General features: G+C 39.7%; 1 protein-coding gene across 3 annotated transcripts in view; it reads left to right on the top strand.

Moving 5' to 3' along the window:
- The first annotated feature begins 4,674 nt into the window (after positions 1 to 4,674).
- Positions 4,675 to 15,019, top strand: part of clip2 (CAP-GLY domain containing linker protein 2) — a 51,940-nt gene continuing 41,595 nt past the window's right edge. Inside the window, exons 1-2 of one of the 3 annotated variants that reach the window (XM_085289811.1) lie at positions 4,675 to 5,349; positions 8,087 to 8,306. In XM_085289811.1, the coding sequence (XP_085145937.1) occupies positions 8,192 to 8,306 (115 nt within the window). In that variant the 5' untranslated portion in view covers positions 4,675 to 5,349; positions 8,087 to 8,191. The remainder of the gene's footprint in view (positions 5,350 to 8,086; positions 8,307 to 15,019) is intronic. The other 2 variants (XM_085289812.1, XM_085289813.1) reach the window with 2 other exon arrangements.

Here is a 15,019-nt window from a genome sequence, read left to right as displayed (position 1 = left end):
AGGTTTTGTCTTTGCGTGCGGTTTCGTCTCTTATACTGTCTCTGCCTACGATCATATTTCCATCCATCGATCCATCCATGTAAGCCAAGTCAAGTACCTGATAGTGTGTAAGTTCAGATTTAGGTTAAAAATCTTTGAAAGATGCTCAGTTCAGTTGCCTAACATAGGCTGCTATGCCACATGTAGCTTCAGATACATTTTGAAATACACTTTTGACCCTTTTTTCTAATTGCTTACACCAAGTGCACTCTGTGAGATTTTACGTAATTATAACAACAAACAGCATCTCTCTTAATGTTCATTTGGTGTGTATATTGATAAAAGGTCCACATACTAGTATACAAACTTCCTGTTAACCCCAGAAGAGGGCGCCAAACCTTAGGTTAAACTTGCCATGCTTAATATACTAACTTAACCAAAGAGAGCCAAATGGCTGGTCTCTGGGAGTTGTAAGATCAAATAAAAAAAATCAAAATATATTTATAAGCACATTTAAAAACAACACGGGTTGTGCTGTACATAGTAGAGATCAAATAGTAAACATACATAGTAATTACTATAAAAGACTAGTCATAATTGAAAGCTAGAGAGTACAAATGAAGGGCCTTTTTTCAGGAAGAAAAGCAGAAAATTCCATCAAAGTTATTTTGAAAAGATATTTTCAAAGCAATACATTTCCTCTTCCTGTATATGAAGGCAGCTGAATTTTAACATTTTAATTGATTAAAACACTTAAGAGGGAATTTCTGAAGCGGAAAACTCTGTTGATGTTGTCTGTGGAAGATGTTACAACTATGACATTGATGAGTAGATGGTGATAACCAACCAATCAGATTCTCAGTTTTAGTTTAGTTTTTAAACGTTTCACCAAGTTGAAAGTGATTATTGCAAAGCACTGCAAGCAGCAGTTGTTGTAATTTGTGTGGGAAGAAAATCATGGTGGCCAGTATCTGCTGGTTGCATCTGCCAATGTTTGCTTTATTTCGTGGGATTTCATGTCCCAGTGCTGCTGATGTTGGTTGTTCTAACTGTGGACTCAGTAATATTGCTATGACATGCACCTTTTTTTGGCATCAGTGAAATGTGTGATACTGGCATTGATGAGAAAGTTAACCCTCACCTCAAAGGCTGATCATTGTCTAGTGATTCTGGGAGTTATCTGACACGTCTCATGTCCAGCAGGTGAGTAATAAGTGCATAGGTGCACAACACAACAACAAGTGAAAACAGGAGAAGACAAAACAGGAAACAAAATTGACACAGGACAAAAAAGAAATAACCTTTCAAAGTAAAACAGGAACTAACCAAGGAAACAAAAGGAACCCAGGCTTAAACAGAGGGAGGGTACCTAGAAAACAGAAAGTAAAAGTTAAACCTTAAATCAAAAGAATAGACTCAGAATAACCACAAGTACAAGTAGGATGTAGAATAGGATGAATCTACAGACAAAACAAAATAAACACAGAAATATAAACTTTACAAACAGGACAAATAACTGAACCTAAACAGAAAACGTTGGTATATTAACTCTGAATTCAAAGTATTAAACAAGTGTCAAAACCAGCAATGTGAAATAACTTTTAAAAATTAACCTAATTAATAATTGCCCACTTTTAATGCAATACCCTACCAGTGGTTGCCAAAGTGTGGTCTCCCACAGGTGGAGTACTGAATTCAAGTCACAAAATTTGAGTTTTTAAGGAACACGTTTATTTATTTATTTATGAGGCCCAAACAGTTTCCTTATTCTGAAACATTAATTCACAATGACAGTAATTGAGCACCACCTCAGGCTAAAGTACCTCCTCTGTTCCATATATTTTAACGGGAAGGTAGTTTAAGGGTTTACACAGCAGTGGAGTCTCCTGTGTAAACATCCATCTCTACCGGTTTCCAGTTCACCTATCCCCACTAACTGTATGTCTTTGGACTCTAGGAGGAAGCAGGAGTACCCGGAGTGAACCCACGCAAACACAGGGAGAAGATGCAAACTCCACACAGAAAGACCCCGCCTGATGGTGGAATTGAACTCAGGACCGTCTTGCTGTGAGGCAGCAGTGCTAACACCATGCTACTGTGTAAACAATTGGAAGAAAAACAACAGTGCACAGTATCACTAATTTCTCACTGAGCTTCCAGGATCTCCTGTAGAGCAAAAGGTTTGTTGTGGTGCCCTCAAGTGGTCACTAGAAGAAAATGCAGCAAACAGGTAGACTTTCATTCAAATATATAGCTAGAGGCCTATTTCAGCTGCTACAGGACAAGAGGCAACCCTGTTTGTAATTGATTAACAGCGTTACAGGACCAACACAGAAAGAAAAACAACTACTAACACCTATGGGTAATTTAGAATCACTGATTAACTAAACCCCACCAGCTGCATGTCTTTGCACCATGGGAGGAAGCCAGAGTACCCACGGTTAATCTACACAGATATGCACAGAAATGCCAGATGGTGGATTCAAACCCAAGACCATCTTGCTGTGACCATCTTGTTGCGCTGACCACCAAGTAAATATTAAGCAACCCTCTTTCATTAAGCAAACCAATATATCCTAAACAATTATGAATACAGGGTACAGAAAGCCACTCAGTTAAAACAGTTAAACATAAATGGTTCATGATCATAAATTTAAATTGACCAGCAATTGTAATTGTGCTGTAAAACACTTTTTTTGTTTATGTTTTGTGTCCTGTTGGGCTGTTTTTTCAACACTTTTAAAAGCAATCTTATAAAGCTAACAGGAGTGGCACCTGGTGTGGTCTTCTGCTGCTGTAGCCCATCTGATGTGCTGCATACTTTGATTGTAACAACTGATTATTTAAGTTACTATCAGCTGTAAGTCTGGTTATTGGCTGATTAGATATTTGGTTAAACGGTTGTAAAGTTTTGACTTAAATTCTTTTGTAAAACTTCCTTTTCATGGCTAACAGGCATGTGGGACTCTTTTTTTATTTACAGTGAAAGAATACATTTATACAAAGACACAAGGCAAAAGGGGAATACTGCTCTAGGGGGTCCAGGGATGTAGGGAATCCACACATCCAGTATTTAAAGGTAATTCTCCCTCAACTCACGGTCAGGCTTACCACACCAGGGAAGAGAATCCAGTGATCTGTGCAGAGGAACCACACAGTCACAATCCAGAAACACCAGGGGCACAGCAAAGCACACAGAGACGCAAAAAACAGGATTTTAACTAACTAAGCAGTTCAGCGATCCAACAAAAAAATAGTTTATTTAAAAGTTTTCTAGATGGAATCTAAACGCATCAGGAAGTTTTCAAAAGTCCGTTCTGATAGCACCATTTATGTGTTTTTAACCTCATTAATTTTTCCAGATATTTGATTTCTTCTACAGCTTTTACACTGGTGGTGCAGATGTAAATGTTTGAGTGAGTGTCATTACAAGAGTAAAGTTTTTATCATCAAAATAGCTTAACTAAAAGCACTCATTATGTAGAATAGCTCTTTTTAAACTGTATTGTGTTACTGGGTTATAATTAGGGTCATTAATGTGTAAATCAATTTATTTTTGCACTAGATAAACCAGTAAAGATTTCAGTTGCTTATATGGTAAATGGCCTATATTTGTATAGCGCTTTACTAGTCCCTGAGGACCCCAAAGCGCTTTACACATTCAGTCATTCACCCATTCACACACACATTCACACACTGGTGATGGCAAGCTACATTGTAGCCACAGCTGCCCTGGGGCGCAATGACAGAGGCGCCCCAGGGCGCCCCCTATATGCCGAGGGGGAGCTTTAGCAGTAATAATGCAATACAAATAAAAGGAAAAAGAAAAAACAATTTTCAAACAATAGAAACTAAACTGAAAAAAGGTAAACCCAGTCTCAAAAGGGACACGAAATGTAAAAAAAATAAAATAAAAATAAATATGAATGGATAAAAAAAAAGATAAATAAAAAAATAACCAAAAGTCAGAGCCTCTTATCTTTTTGTGAATCTACACCTCAGTTTATTTATGAAAAAGGGACTACATAATACCTGAGCGGATTAGAGCAGTGTGCAATCCAACTTTAGAGGTCTCTTTGGCGGACAGCTGTCAAACGAGGCAGTCCAAAAACAAGCTGACCAATCACAGCCTATTGGGAAAAGTCATTTCACTCCTCAGACCAATCAGGGCGTTCTAAATCCAACCGGAAAACCACGCGCGATCCATATAAAGATTTTTTTTTGTCTCCGCCCACAATTTCCAAAAATAATAAATTAATAAAAGTGTGTCCTAAGGTTATCCTGACCCTATTATTCTTCCATACACTTTATGTGTTTCAAACGTCTCACGTATACATGCGTGGGCTGTTTATACACCAAGCCGGCCGGTGTTTGGGCTCAGTGACTCAAAACTTACATTAGAGTTTCTACTATTTATGTTTATCAGTGTTGTTTGATTTATTTCAGTGCGCTTTGTGTGAGTTTGGGTATGGATTTGTTGCGATATAAATCGCTTTGCGGTTCGGCATACTACAAAATGTTTATTTTATGGTTTAATTTGTGTAGAAAATTGATTTTTACCAAAATGCTAGGCGATGGATTCACCTTGTGAAAGTCGCTTGAACGCATGAAGCAGCTTCAGAAATTAGTATTTTTAGCGCGAAAAAATGTTGTTTTCTGTGTATTATTCATGCCGAATCAAAGAAGTTGCACCAACGACAGGAAACAACTCTGACTCATGCTTTGTGAGTCACCTTTTCAGACTGATAAGGACCGGCCAGCTTAAATCTTCATTATTGTAAGCGGAGTACGTCACGGGGCTGAGCCAGACTGTGGTCTACACTCATCTTTCCCCCAGGAGGCTCTCCTTCCCAGCCCCTTTGTTCAGTCTAGCCGGTGGGTTGAGTCAGTCAGAAGAAGGCTGTGCTAACCCAACAAATCCAAATCACTGTGGGAACACCGACAAGAGAAAGAAGAGGCCGAAAAATACATCCACCGGATGACGTTTTTAGTTAGAGGCACAGCAGAAAGAAAACGGAAAAAGTTGGTTTTGAGTGTTGCTGATGCTGCGTTTAATGCCGGGAACCGTCTGGCCCTGCGTGGAAGCGTTTGGCTCATTTAAGTCCGTTATCGTCGCTCCAGTATAGCCGCCTGAGCTAACACGCTGTTAGAGATGAACCGGCAGGCTACATGCTAACCCATCACCGGTATATTGCTGACAGTGTGCAGTTGTTGCCACCATCCATCCAGTGATCCACGCTGACTCTCCCTTTCAGTTTCTGCTCAGCATCCATATTTGCATCCCAGGGAGTGGCAGCCACTAATCCCCTCTTTTTCCACCCGTGGCTAGGAAATCAAAGTTGGACACCCCCTGAATTTTCTCACAGGATGGTGAGTATTTTCCTGCATTTTTACGCGCTTTTGTGCCATTTTGTGCTTTTATTTCCTCCCTGGGAGGGTACTCGGGGTGTGAAGTGAAGGACAGTCTAGACCACGTTGCCGCAGTAGCTACAACAATGGATCAAACCGGCGTTGTGTTAGATTTTGTTGAGGTGCGCATTATCAGCACATTGCTGCTCTCCTGTTTGCACTGAAATCAAGGTGTGGATTGGGAAATGAATCTGTGCTTTAATGTGGAAGAGCTGAGGAAAAATTACAGACAGAGGCCTTTATTTGTGTCTCCACTCAGATCAAAACCATCATCCCCGGCTGGTTTGCTCTGACTGATTGATCCAAAAATTAATATCCTCTCCATTTTTTTTTATTATCTGGATGAGTGTAAATAAAATGGAGAATGATTAGGCAACGCTGGAATGTGTTCCCCGTCCCTCCTAATGCCCAGTGTCTAGTTTAAAAGCCTCAGCCAGATGTGTGTTGTTTATTGTAGGCTATAACGGCATTATATCTTCTTAATGGGCTCTGGGCCATGATTTGTAGGCCATGTTCTACTTGGGCAAAGGCCTGCATTGGTTTTCACTCTTGTTATGACTCTGCTGAAACTGCTAAGTTGATCATGGATGATTGTATGAAGCAGTGGGGCGTAGATGACAGTAATTTACCGTGACACATGTAAATGTGTGTGGATTGCTATGCAGGTGCCAAATAGTTCAACAGATCGACAAAAACACGATGCTTGTGGAAGTTCTCTCAGTGCTGCTTCAGTGTTTGGCTCATGATTAATCATGTTTTGCTCAGTGGCACCCCAGCAGTAGTGTAGCATGAGTAATAACAGTGGGACACATGCATTTCAGTCTCTACTTCAGTGTTTTTTCTGCTGTTGTTAATCAAAGAAGAATCCCACATTGCCAGTGCCAAATTGGAAAAATAAAGCATTGTGCTCTGGATAGAGTTGGAGAAGCAGGCCTACCCTTCTTAAAATGCACAAAAATACATGTGCAAGCTCACCAGGTAAACAAACTCTTAAAAAGTTGCTCTAAACATATTTTAAAGAAGCTTTTTTTTAATTGGAAGTTAAACTTCTAACATCTTTACTATTGCAGTTCAGGTTTCTTTGAGTGCAATGCCTCTCTCTTATGACATAATAAGGCTGACACAATACCAGATTTTATTTACGTAATTTTGTATCAATATCTTTGTCATATCTCCAAAAATGAACTCAAATGATTATTAAACTTAATATTTGTCTTTTTATTTGGCCAATGAATTGCACCCATAAAATATGCATAAGGAGGTGGAGAAAGTCTAAGTAATTATAAAGGCATGCAAAAAGAATGACGACACAGTACTCATAAGCTTTGGAAACACTATATGGACAAAGGTATTGGGCCACACCTCTTCATCTTTGAATTCAGGTGTTTTCAGTCACAGCTGTGTAAAATAAAGTACCGTTTCACCATTTGTGGAAAAAATGGGTCAATCCAGAGAGGTATGATGTGTCAGTGGTCCGTTCCAGCTGTCTGTACAGTGTGCAGTTCCTTACCATCATTTGTACTCAGAGATGCAATTAAGATCTTATTCTAAAAATTTCTGACCTAAATACTTAAGGAATGGTTCGTTGCACTCTGAGTTAAGTGAATAATTTCATTAGAGAGTAACGTCATGTGTCGCAGTCGTATTTTTTTGAATTGACATAAATAATCCACATTTACAGATGTACACTTTTGAAGTGATAAAGCAGTTTTATGATTTATAGCAAATTATTTTGTGGACCTTTTGATTATGGACTTCTGGGGTCACAGAATTCACACACTGAGAAACACCGATATAAAGGAAAATGTCCTGATAAACAAAAACACCCACAAGGCCTAAAATCTGCCATCAGCTGACATCAGTGTGTCAACCTGAGAGCTGCTGTCTCCGGGCGTGTATTAATAAACGCTATCCATTTATTATTTATAACTACTACCAGTTCTTCAGATTCTTAAAAGTCATCAACTCCCAGTGTGACTCCTGAGGAGGAAGGAAGACCACATATATAGATGAAAGCTGCATAAAAGAAAATCACATTTAGGCACTAAAGCTTTTGGTAAGTTGGAGAAGCTGTTAGGTTAGATTTTCACCCTGTGTGAGCTGGGATTGGCTCCAGCCTCCCCGGGCTGTAAGTTGGATGAGCAGTTAAGAGAAATGATAGATGGATTGTTAGGTTATGGCTTTGTGTGGGCACAAGTAGTCCAAACCCAGAAGTGATCTTTGCTTTTCAGATTGTTCGATTTTCAGTGGATTGTAGGGACACAAAAAAAAGAACAAGATGCAAAAAAGGAAATTTCTGATCTCTTTCAATCCCTGTGTTTCTGCACTGAGCCAGTGTTTTGCATGCAAAATGTTAGGACGACCTTACAGTGTGTTGGAGAGCAGTTCAACAATAACACCCACTATGACCTCAGAAATAAAGGTCAAGTAGAATTATGACCGCTTGGCCAAAAACAACAAAAATCAGTGTGCGCAAAACTTAATTGTTGGTATAAAGCAGCTTCTCTGTGCTGTGTGAGGGCATTAAATTGCAGAGGTGTTCCTGATAAACTTGTTGTCAAACCAGTTTCCATTTGTTCTGCTTCAACAATCTGGTCCATTCACTCAGGGTTGGACATCTGATGTCACACTGTGTTTGTTTAGCTGTCGTGCTGTCAGCCGTTCTTGTATTTATCCCATATATTTGTCATCCCCACAGCTAAAACATGGAGAGTGACAGCCACCACTCCCACATCTAGTGCCTGATCCAAAAGCCTTCATCTCCCAGGAAGGAGGAACTCTCAGGTCTCCCTGCTAACGTAGAATGAACATGCTCAAGTCCAGTGGACTGAAAATCCCTGGGCGCGGGGCCAAGCATTCCAGCCCAGTGGGAAGGACCTCAGCGGGTGGAACGTCCAGCCCCGTTGCCCCTAAAGACAGTAAGTCACTTCCTTCTCCTGACCCCGTGGAAAATAAAAGGAGCGTCTTTTCCCCCAGTTATTTCTTTTCATCGCCGGAAGTGGCTCAGACCATTTATTTGTGTTGCTGACTCAGAAACGCACAGCTGCATTAGATTACATCCTCATGGTTCTTTATGATAGAAAAAAACATGGAAGGAGGATTGGTTTGTGTCTCCCACTTCTTTAAAACATCTTCCAAAGTGTTCCAGGGCAAACCTTGTGTTGCCTTCAGCAGTTTGGAAAGTGATTTGTTTTTATCTATCAATGAATGTTTAATTTAGGCCTAGGTGATCATGGGGGGAAAAAGCAGGCTCACAGGTGTCAGGTGACCTGCATGGCAGCCACGTAGAGACCAAAGGAGAGCCGACAGCTCGCCAGCCAACACCTCAGTTGCACACTGTCAAAAACACACGGGGTGAGAAACCCTCAGTAATCCAGAGAGAAAGTAATCAGCTGTCCTTATTGATCCTTCCACAGATCCACCTGTCAAAACCTTTTGCAACTTTTACCTCTGCTGGGCATCTTGCTGACCAAAGGCCTCCCCATCAGCTTGGCTCAAACTGAAGTAAACGTCGGTAAACTCGAGCTTTTAGGGAGGGCCAAAAACACTGCAGTGTAAAGTAAAGAGGTTATATTGATCTATAACACAAAAAAACCACAGGTTGTAGCAAAAATAATGACAAAAAGTAACCATGTTATCCCAAAGACCTCGTTTTTATAAGATAGCCAAGATACCCATGGATTGATCTGTTCTCAAAACCATATTTAGTCTGGCTAAAAGATTTGAATTGCACTCTTCTGCTGTGAGTTCTGTAACGCTTCATTTCGTTATTACTCACATATTCATTTCTTTCTTTTGTATAGTAACACATGTATTAAAGATTAGCTAGTAAGTGTTAGTGTTTTTCAGCTTAATGTTTTGATTTTACCTCCCACAGGTTTACAGCTGGTTGAGTCACTTTTATTAACCTGTCTCCAGGCGGCTATCTCCAGTGCTGAGCAGAACTATTTAGCCAAAAAAGTGGAGTATTTGGAGGCTACATAGTCAGATTTCCAATCAGGAGATGGTTGAGACCAAAAATGGAGCAAAAAATGGTGTAAATATTGGATTTGCACCAAAAAACGTAACCAAAAATCAATGATAGTATATTACTCAGTCTGCAGGATGTTTACATTATCATGTTTCTTCAATGCTTAACATGGTAACATGTCAGTGTTGTGTATTTACGGCTGGCTGAGTTGGCAACAAACAGCCAAAAAGAAAGGCGCTAACACAAAAGGATAACTTTAAAAGCACACTTTTTCTTTAAAACACTGAGGTCTTACTTTAAATGTAAAAGAGAAGGAACCAAAACACAGCAGCTCTTAAGAGCATGATGCTCCACATGCAGGCAATATTAGGATGCAATAATGCAGCTTTATAATACTGAAGATATATAGCTGTTAGCTGCACTAACAGCCATTGTTTATGTATCAAATGTATGATAATTGTCATTCTTGTTTACAATAAAGTTCAGTTCCTGTCCAAAAAAAGTATGAAAAATGTGGTTGTGAGCCACACTGTTACATTAGTTGACGTTTTTCTACTTAAATATGACTCGTTTTCTATAGTTTACATCAACTGCATATCTGCAATGACCACACAGTTGACGATTCATCTCCTGACGAAAAAAAAGGACTACTAACCTGTACGAACACTCAGAATTACAGCCCTTGTTTGCTCAAAGTAATCACAGCTGTTTGCGCTCTAAAATGCAAACCACACTGTTTATCTGCCCACCTTCAGCTCACACGACTGTCACGTCTCACCAGCTTTGCACGCAGGTTTGTTCAGTTTCTGCACACAGCTCCACACCCAGCGGTGAACAGGGCAAAAGAATTCGCCGACCCGATGGTGGGGAGGCCTTTTATGATCAGTGTGTCACAGTTCATGCTGAAAGGAGGAAAAGTTGGTCCGACACTTTTAACGTTACGTGATAACCATTCGTTATAGTTATAGTCATTATTAGTAGCTTATTACCAAATAATGAGTTAATAAGAATAAGTTAATGAGTGTTCATTCATCTGTTATGTCACTGTTAATTTTCCTAAGCTTCCTTTTGTTTCTTTAGGCAATAAGTGCATATTAAACTGCTATTAAATACATGTCCTTAACAGAGTATCAAAGTAAGCTTTAGTAAAGGCATAACAATGATATAATAGTAAGTTAAACATTGACATCGTCTTATTAAATTCATTGTATCATGTTAACAAGCATGAGGACTTGTGTGTGTGTTACAGGGACATTACTGTAAATCATCACTGTGGGGTTTTATACAAGTCATTCTCTTGGTTTTACTCCAAGTTGCTATTTTATACCATACTCTGTGCCTCCCAGCATATCACAATAATCACTAAACATTAAGAGCTCTAAGATTCCTGTGACAGCTGAATATATCCAGCTCTAATGAAACTGAAGCGTTACGAATGCCAATCCAGAGCTGTTGATGCCTGTAAGTCTGTGAGAAATCTAAACAACAGAAGCATTTCGGGAGAAAATAAACAAGTCTTTCATTTATCTGCTCGACTTTATGTTTAACCCGGGGCGGTTCTTTTTTGTTCATCTCCGTGTCGGAGCTACGGCGGCTCAGATTTTTGCCTATAATTATCCCGAACGTGTTCATTAGCAGCTCAGAAAGCGATCTCTTAGCGTTGCGCGCGGGACTGAAGCCTGTTGCCCAGGGCTCGTCAGCTGTTACCGTAGGTTGCTGCGACTTCGAAATTCCTGCCTGCGGTTTTAAACTGTTTGGTTCTGCCATATGCGAAGTCATTAGCTTGCTCACATCCTGTTTATGCACAAAATACACAAGCGTGATGGATGTGACAGTGATTTATTTTCCCACTGCTGTACTTGAACCATGTAAACTTTAGTGTGTGAATGCTGCACTGACAGCTAACACATTTCTAACAGTCTGACTTCTGATACTAGTGCTAATTGGATTTTGGTGATCTGTAATAAATGTAATTAGATTAATGAGAAAGTAATTCATTTGTGATAAGTGGCAGTATTTTTAGACATACCTTTGATAAGATGGCCTAAGTCTCAGTTCTTATTTGTGCCACATGGTCACTGTTCGTGTCTCCCTGTCGTGCTCCTGCGGTTTTATGTTGGACTTATTATTAAATTTAGGATTTGTCCATTATTTTTCTCATCATTATATTTTTGAATTCTGGTTCTTGTTTGATTTCAGTGACATTCTAGTGGTGTTTAATGTGTGGTTTATGGGCTCCTGTGAAATTAGTGACCCCAGGTTCTGTTATTATTTCAGCCTACCCCCCTCGTGTTTCTGTCTCTTCCTTCCTCTGTTATCATGTTTAGTATACGTCTTCTGTTTATTTCCTGTTTTACTTTGATGGTTAGTTTTCTCGTGGGTCTTGTCGTCACCTATCCTGATTGTCTTGTCCCTGTTCTGTCCCTAATCCCCAGTTCATCCCCCACATGTCATATCTTTGTTTCAGTCCTTCATTTTCTTTGCCTCCTTCTGCTTCTTTGGAGATGTGTAGATTTTTGCCTTTCACTGGTTTTCATCTTTTTGTGCTTTTTTTTGGATTTATTTAAATAAAAGAAAAAAAAACATATTTTTTTAAGAGCAAGACTAACCTTTCATGCTAAGGTTATCCAATGTTTTTAAATATGATAGCACTGGTCCTGGACTAGCATCCATATTGAAAGTGATGCATGTCTTAATGCATCTTTAGCCATGACGTTGTGTGTTGCAGCACCAACACCCTGCTTATGTCTGCGATATCAGCGGTTTTATGAAATAACTGTACTCAACACCCCGGGAATGACAGTTGTCTAGTTTTAGGTAGGCGGGTACACCCTGTGCAGGTCACCAGACTATCACAGGACCAGTCAGAGTCAAAACTAGTCAAAATACATGACGACACCAGTCAAAACCAGCTAAGATTGCTCCCCCTCTCCTGTCAGCATGGTAAAATCACAAAGCTAGCTCTGTAGCTTAGCATGAAGATTGGATGAGGGGAAGATTGTCTGGTAATGAATTGCAGATTATTTAATGTATACGATGCTAGTGTTTATGCTAAATGTGACTGTGGGAATCTATCGATCTGCAGCAGCGATCTGCAAAAATCAGCCAGAGTCCCTGAGAATAAGTCAGCCTAATACTTACAGAGCGCTTGGGTCATATAGGATCTGTTGTAGTTTTGGTCACTGGAATGTTTTGCCAAGAAGATGATTGGTATCTTGGATTAAATTGTTCTTATTACCTAAAGAAGGCTATAAAACACATTAATGAGAAATCCCTGGGAGAATATCTGTGCCTCACCGAGGACGTGGAGGGATTAGTTTCCTGTCCCAGATAGTTTTATCACTGACCTGGCCTCATACTCCAAATCTCAACCCGCTGTTTGTTGGTTTTAGTCTGGAAGACTGCGAGAGGGGGCCGCTGTGTCGGAAGCTGACACAGTTTACTTTGCTAAATTTAAAGAAGGAAACTGCAGTAAAAGGAGTGAATAGAGGAAAGTATCCAAGCCTTCATCTAGAAACTTTAGATGTGGAAATAACGGAGCTGTGCCACCTCTCGCGATGCAGCATCTCCTGTGACCTTGGAAGCAACAGAAATATCTGGTGTAGACTGCCTAGGTGGAGACAAGCAGCATTTTTTTTCTCTTGGTTTAATTCTCTGAAAGGCTCTGTTCAAGGTTTCCCTCTGTTTACCCACATGGAAAAGAAATAGTAAAAACTTATAAAAGCCTTGCATAAGATGTGGCCTACTTCATATAGTGAATCATATAAGGCTTATATGATTCACTCATGAAAGTGGCCACTTTCATATATTGTTTTAGGAAGTATCCAAAACATACAAGTTTCATTTATAGAATTTTTCAAGGGATCTTATATCTGTTTTCACTCTTGTATGCTTTTCATTCAAGTTTCACACAAGACAGATACAAACTTTATAAGATTTATATATATCTTTTCCATATGGGTACTGCTAATCAAAAGGTTAATTATGCACTTTAATTGTAGAGATTATTATAATTAACATTTTATATCTTTGTTTTTCTGGATTTTTTGTTGATATTTTCTCTCCATAAAACTGGAACGACCATAACTTTCCTTAATTTTAAATTTTCATTTATGAGCCGAAAATGCACAATACTGATATAGGAAAATAGCTGATTATCGGCCAATACATCAACCTCCCTGATATATTGGTCAAAGGTACAAAGGTTAGCTAATAACTTTCTCAAAATATGGAAAATACTGGGACCAAAAAACAAACTGGTGGCAGGCAAAATGCCAAACTGTGGCTTTAAAATGTGGAAACATTAAGTAGCCTTTAGATTAACAAAAAATGTCTCTTTCAGTATCCCTTGACACTGTCCATTAGAGGGTATTTAGCCATGTGAGTCCATGTGCTGCAGCAAGCCCGAGATTCCCTGTGGTCTGTTGCATGAGGCTAAATAAAGCAAATCTGTTCATTTGTCCTTTAAGTCACGGTTATGACGTCTCCCAAAGTTCATATAAAAGCAATAAGTTGATTAAAAAGTCAGGAAACAGGCCCAGGGTCAGCCCCCTCCATCTGTCACATTATGTGCTGCTCAGCCTTACCCAGCTGCCACAGACACCGCTGAAGATGACCACACAGAGTCAACCTTGACTAACTGATTATCGTCCTTTTAAAAGAGACAAAAATAAAGCACAAGTTAGATACTGGAGGTAATAGCCACTGTGCAAGACGATCATAAAGAGGCAGAGTTAAAGAGGCCACGGAAAGCAGGGAGAGATGGGGGGATAACTGGGAGGAGGAGGGGGAGGGACGGGAGGAAGCTGTGGAGGTCTCATTGTGTGCAGCTGATGAATAGTGGGATTCAGATGGTGGTGGGAGGTGGCCAAGCACAATAGTGAAAGTAAGGGCTGTGTTTCCAGTTTTCCTTCTGCCGAGGATCCTTTTACCCTCACTGTGCTGTTGCCCCAGCAACCCAAATCATGGGTTAGCTCAGGTTTTAAACACCACCTTGGGTTTGCTGGCTTAGATCACATGTTGCATTGTTTGGATCTGTGTATCCTGTGATTATTACACTATGATTAGTCACGCTTTTCTTTAAGAAGTGGGGTTTTTCATGCCCTCGCAAAGTTGCCCATCCACGTAGAAGGTTGTAATGTAGATATAGGCTGGCCATTTTTATGGTATGTGTAGGAAGAAACAGCAGGAGAGCAGCGTCATAGAGGTTTGCACTCCATTACGTAATGTTACGCTAACAGGGTTCAGTTTATTTGTAACTGCAACGTGTCCCGTGTAGTATTTGGCTTGATCACAGGTCTTTAACTTTTGCACAAAATGAAAATGAAAAATGAAATTAGTGACTTTTTAAAATCTGTAATAGTCGGCATAAAAAAAATCCAGGCTATAGATGCTGGATTTTTTAAGATTCAAAATTCAAGATTCGTTATTCGTCACGTGCATAGCAGTGAAATGTAACCTGAGACACTCCTCGACTTGTGCAAAAGGGGGAGAGAAGAAGAACATTATATATTATATACATTAGGTGAATGTGCAGTAGCAGCATTGTATGCAGCAAGCAGGTGAGTTTTGTACTTTTTAAAAATGTCTTAACCTCCATGAATATTAACCTTACTTTTTTCAGTCCAGTGAGGTCATGTGATTGTTAAAGACAGATGATTT

Source organism: Mchenga conophoros, linkage group LG10 (genome assembly GCF_057382185.1).
Source record: "Mchenga conophoros isolate Kocher_MC1m ecotype Shallow Benthic linkage group LG10, M_conophoros_male_GT1.1, whole genome shotgun sequence".
Classification (NCBI taxonomy): Eukaryota; Metazoa; Chordata; class Actinopteri; order Cichliformes; family Cichlidae; genus Mchenga; species Mchenga conophoros.
This window is presented reverse-complemented; position numbering and strand designations above follow the sequence as displayed.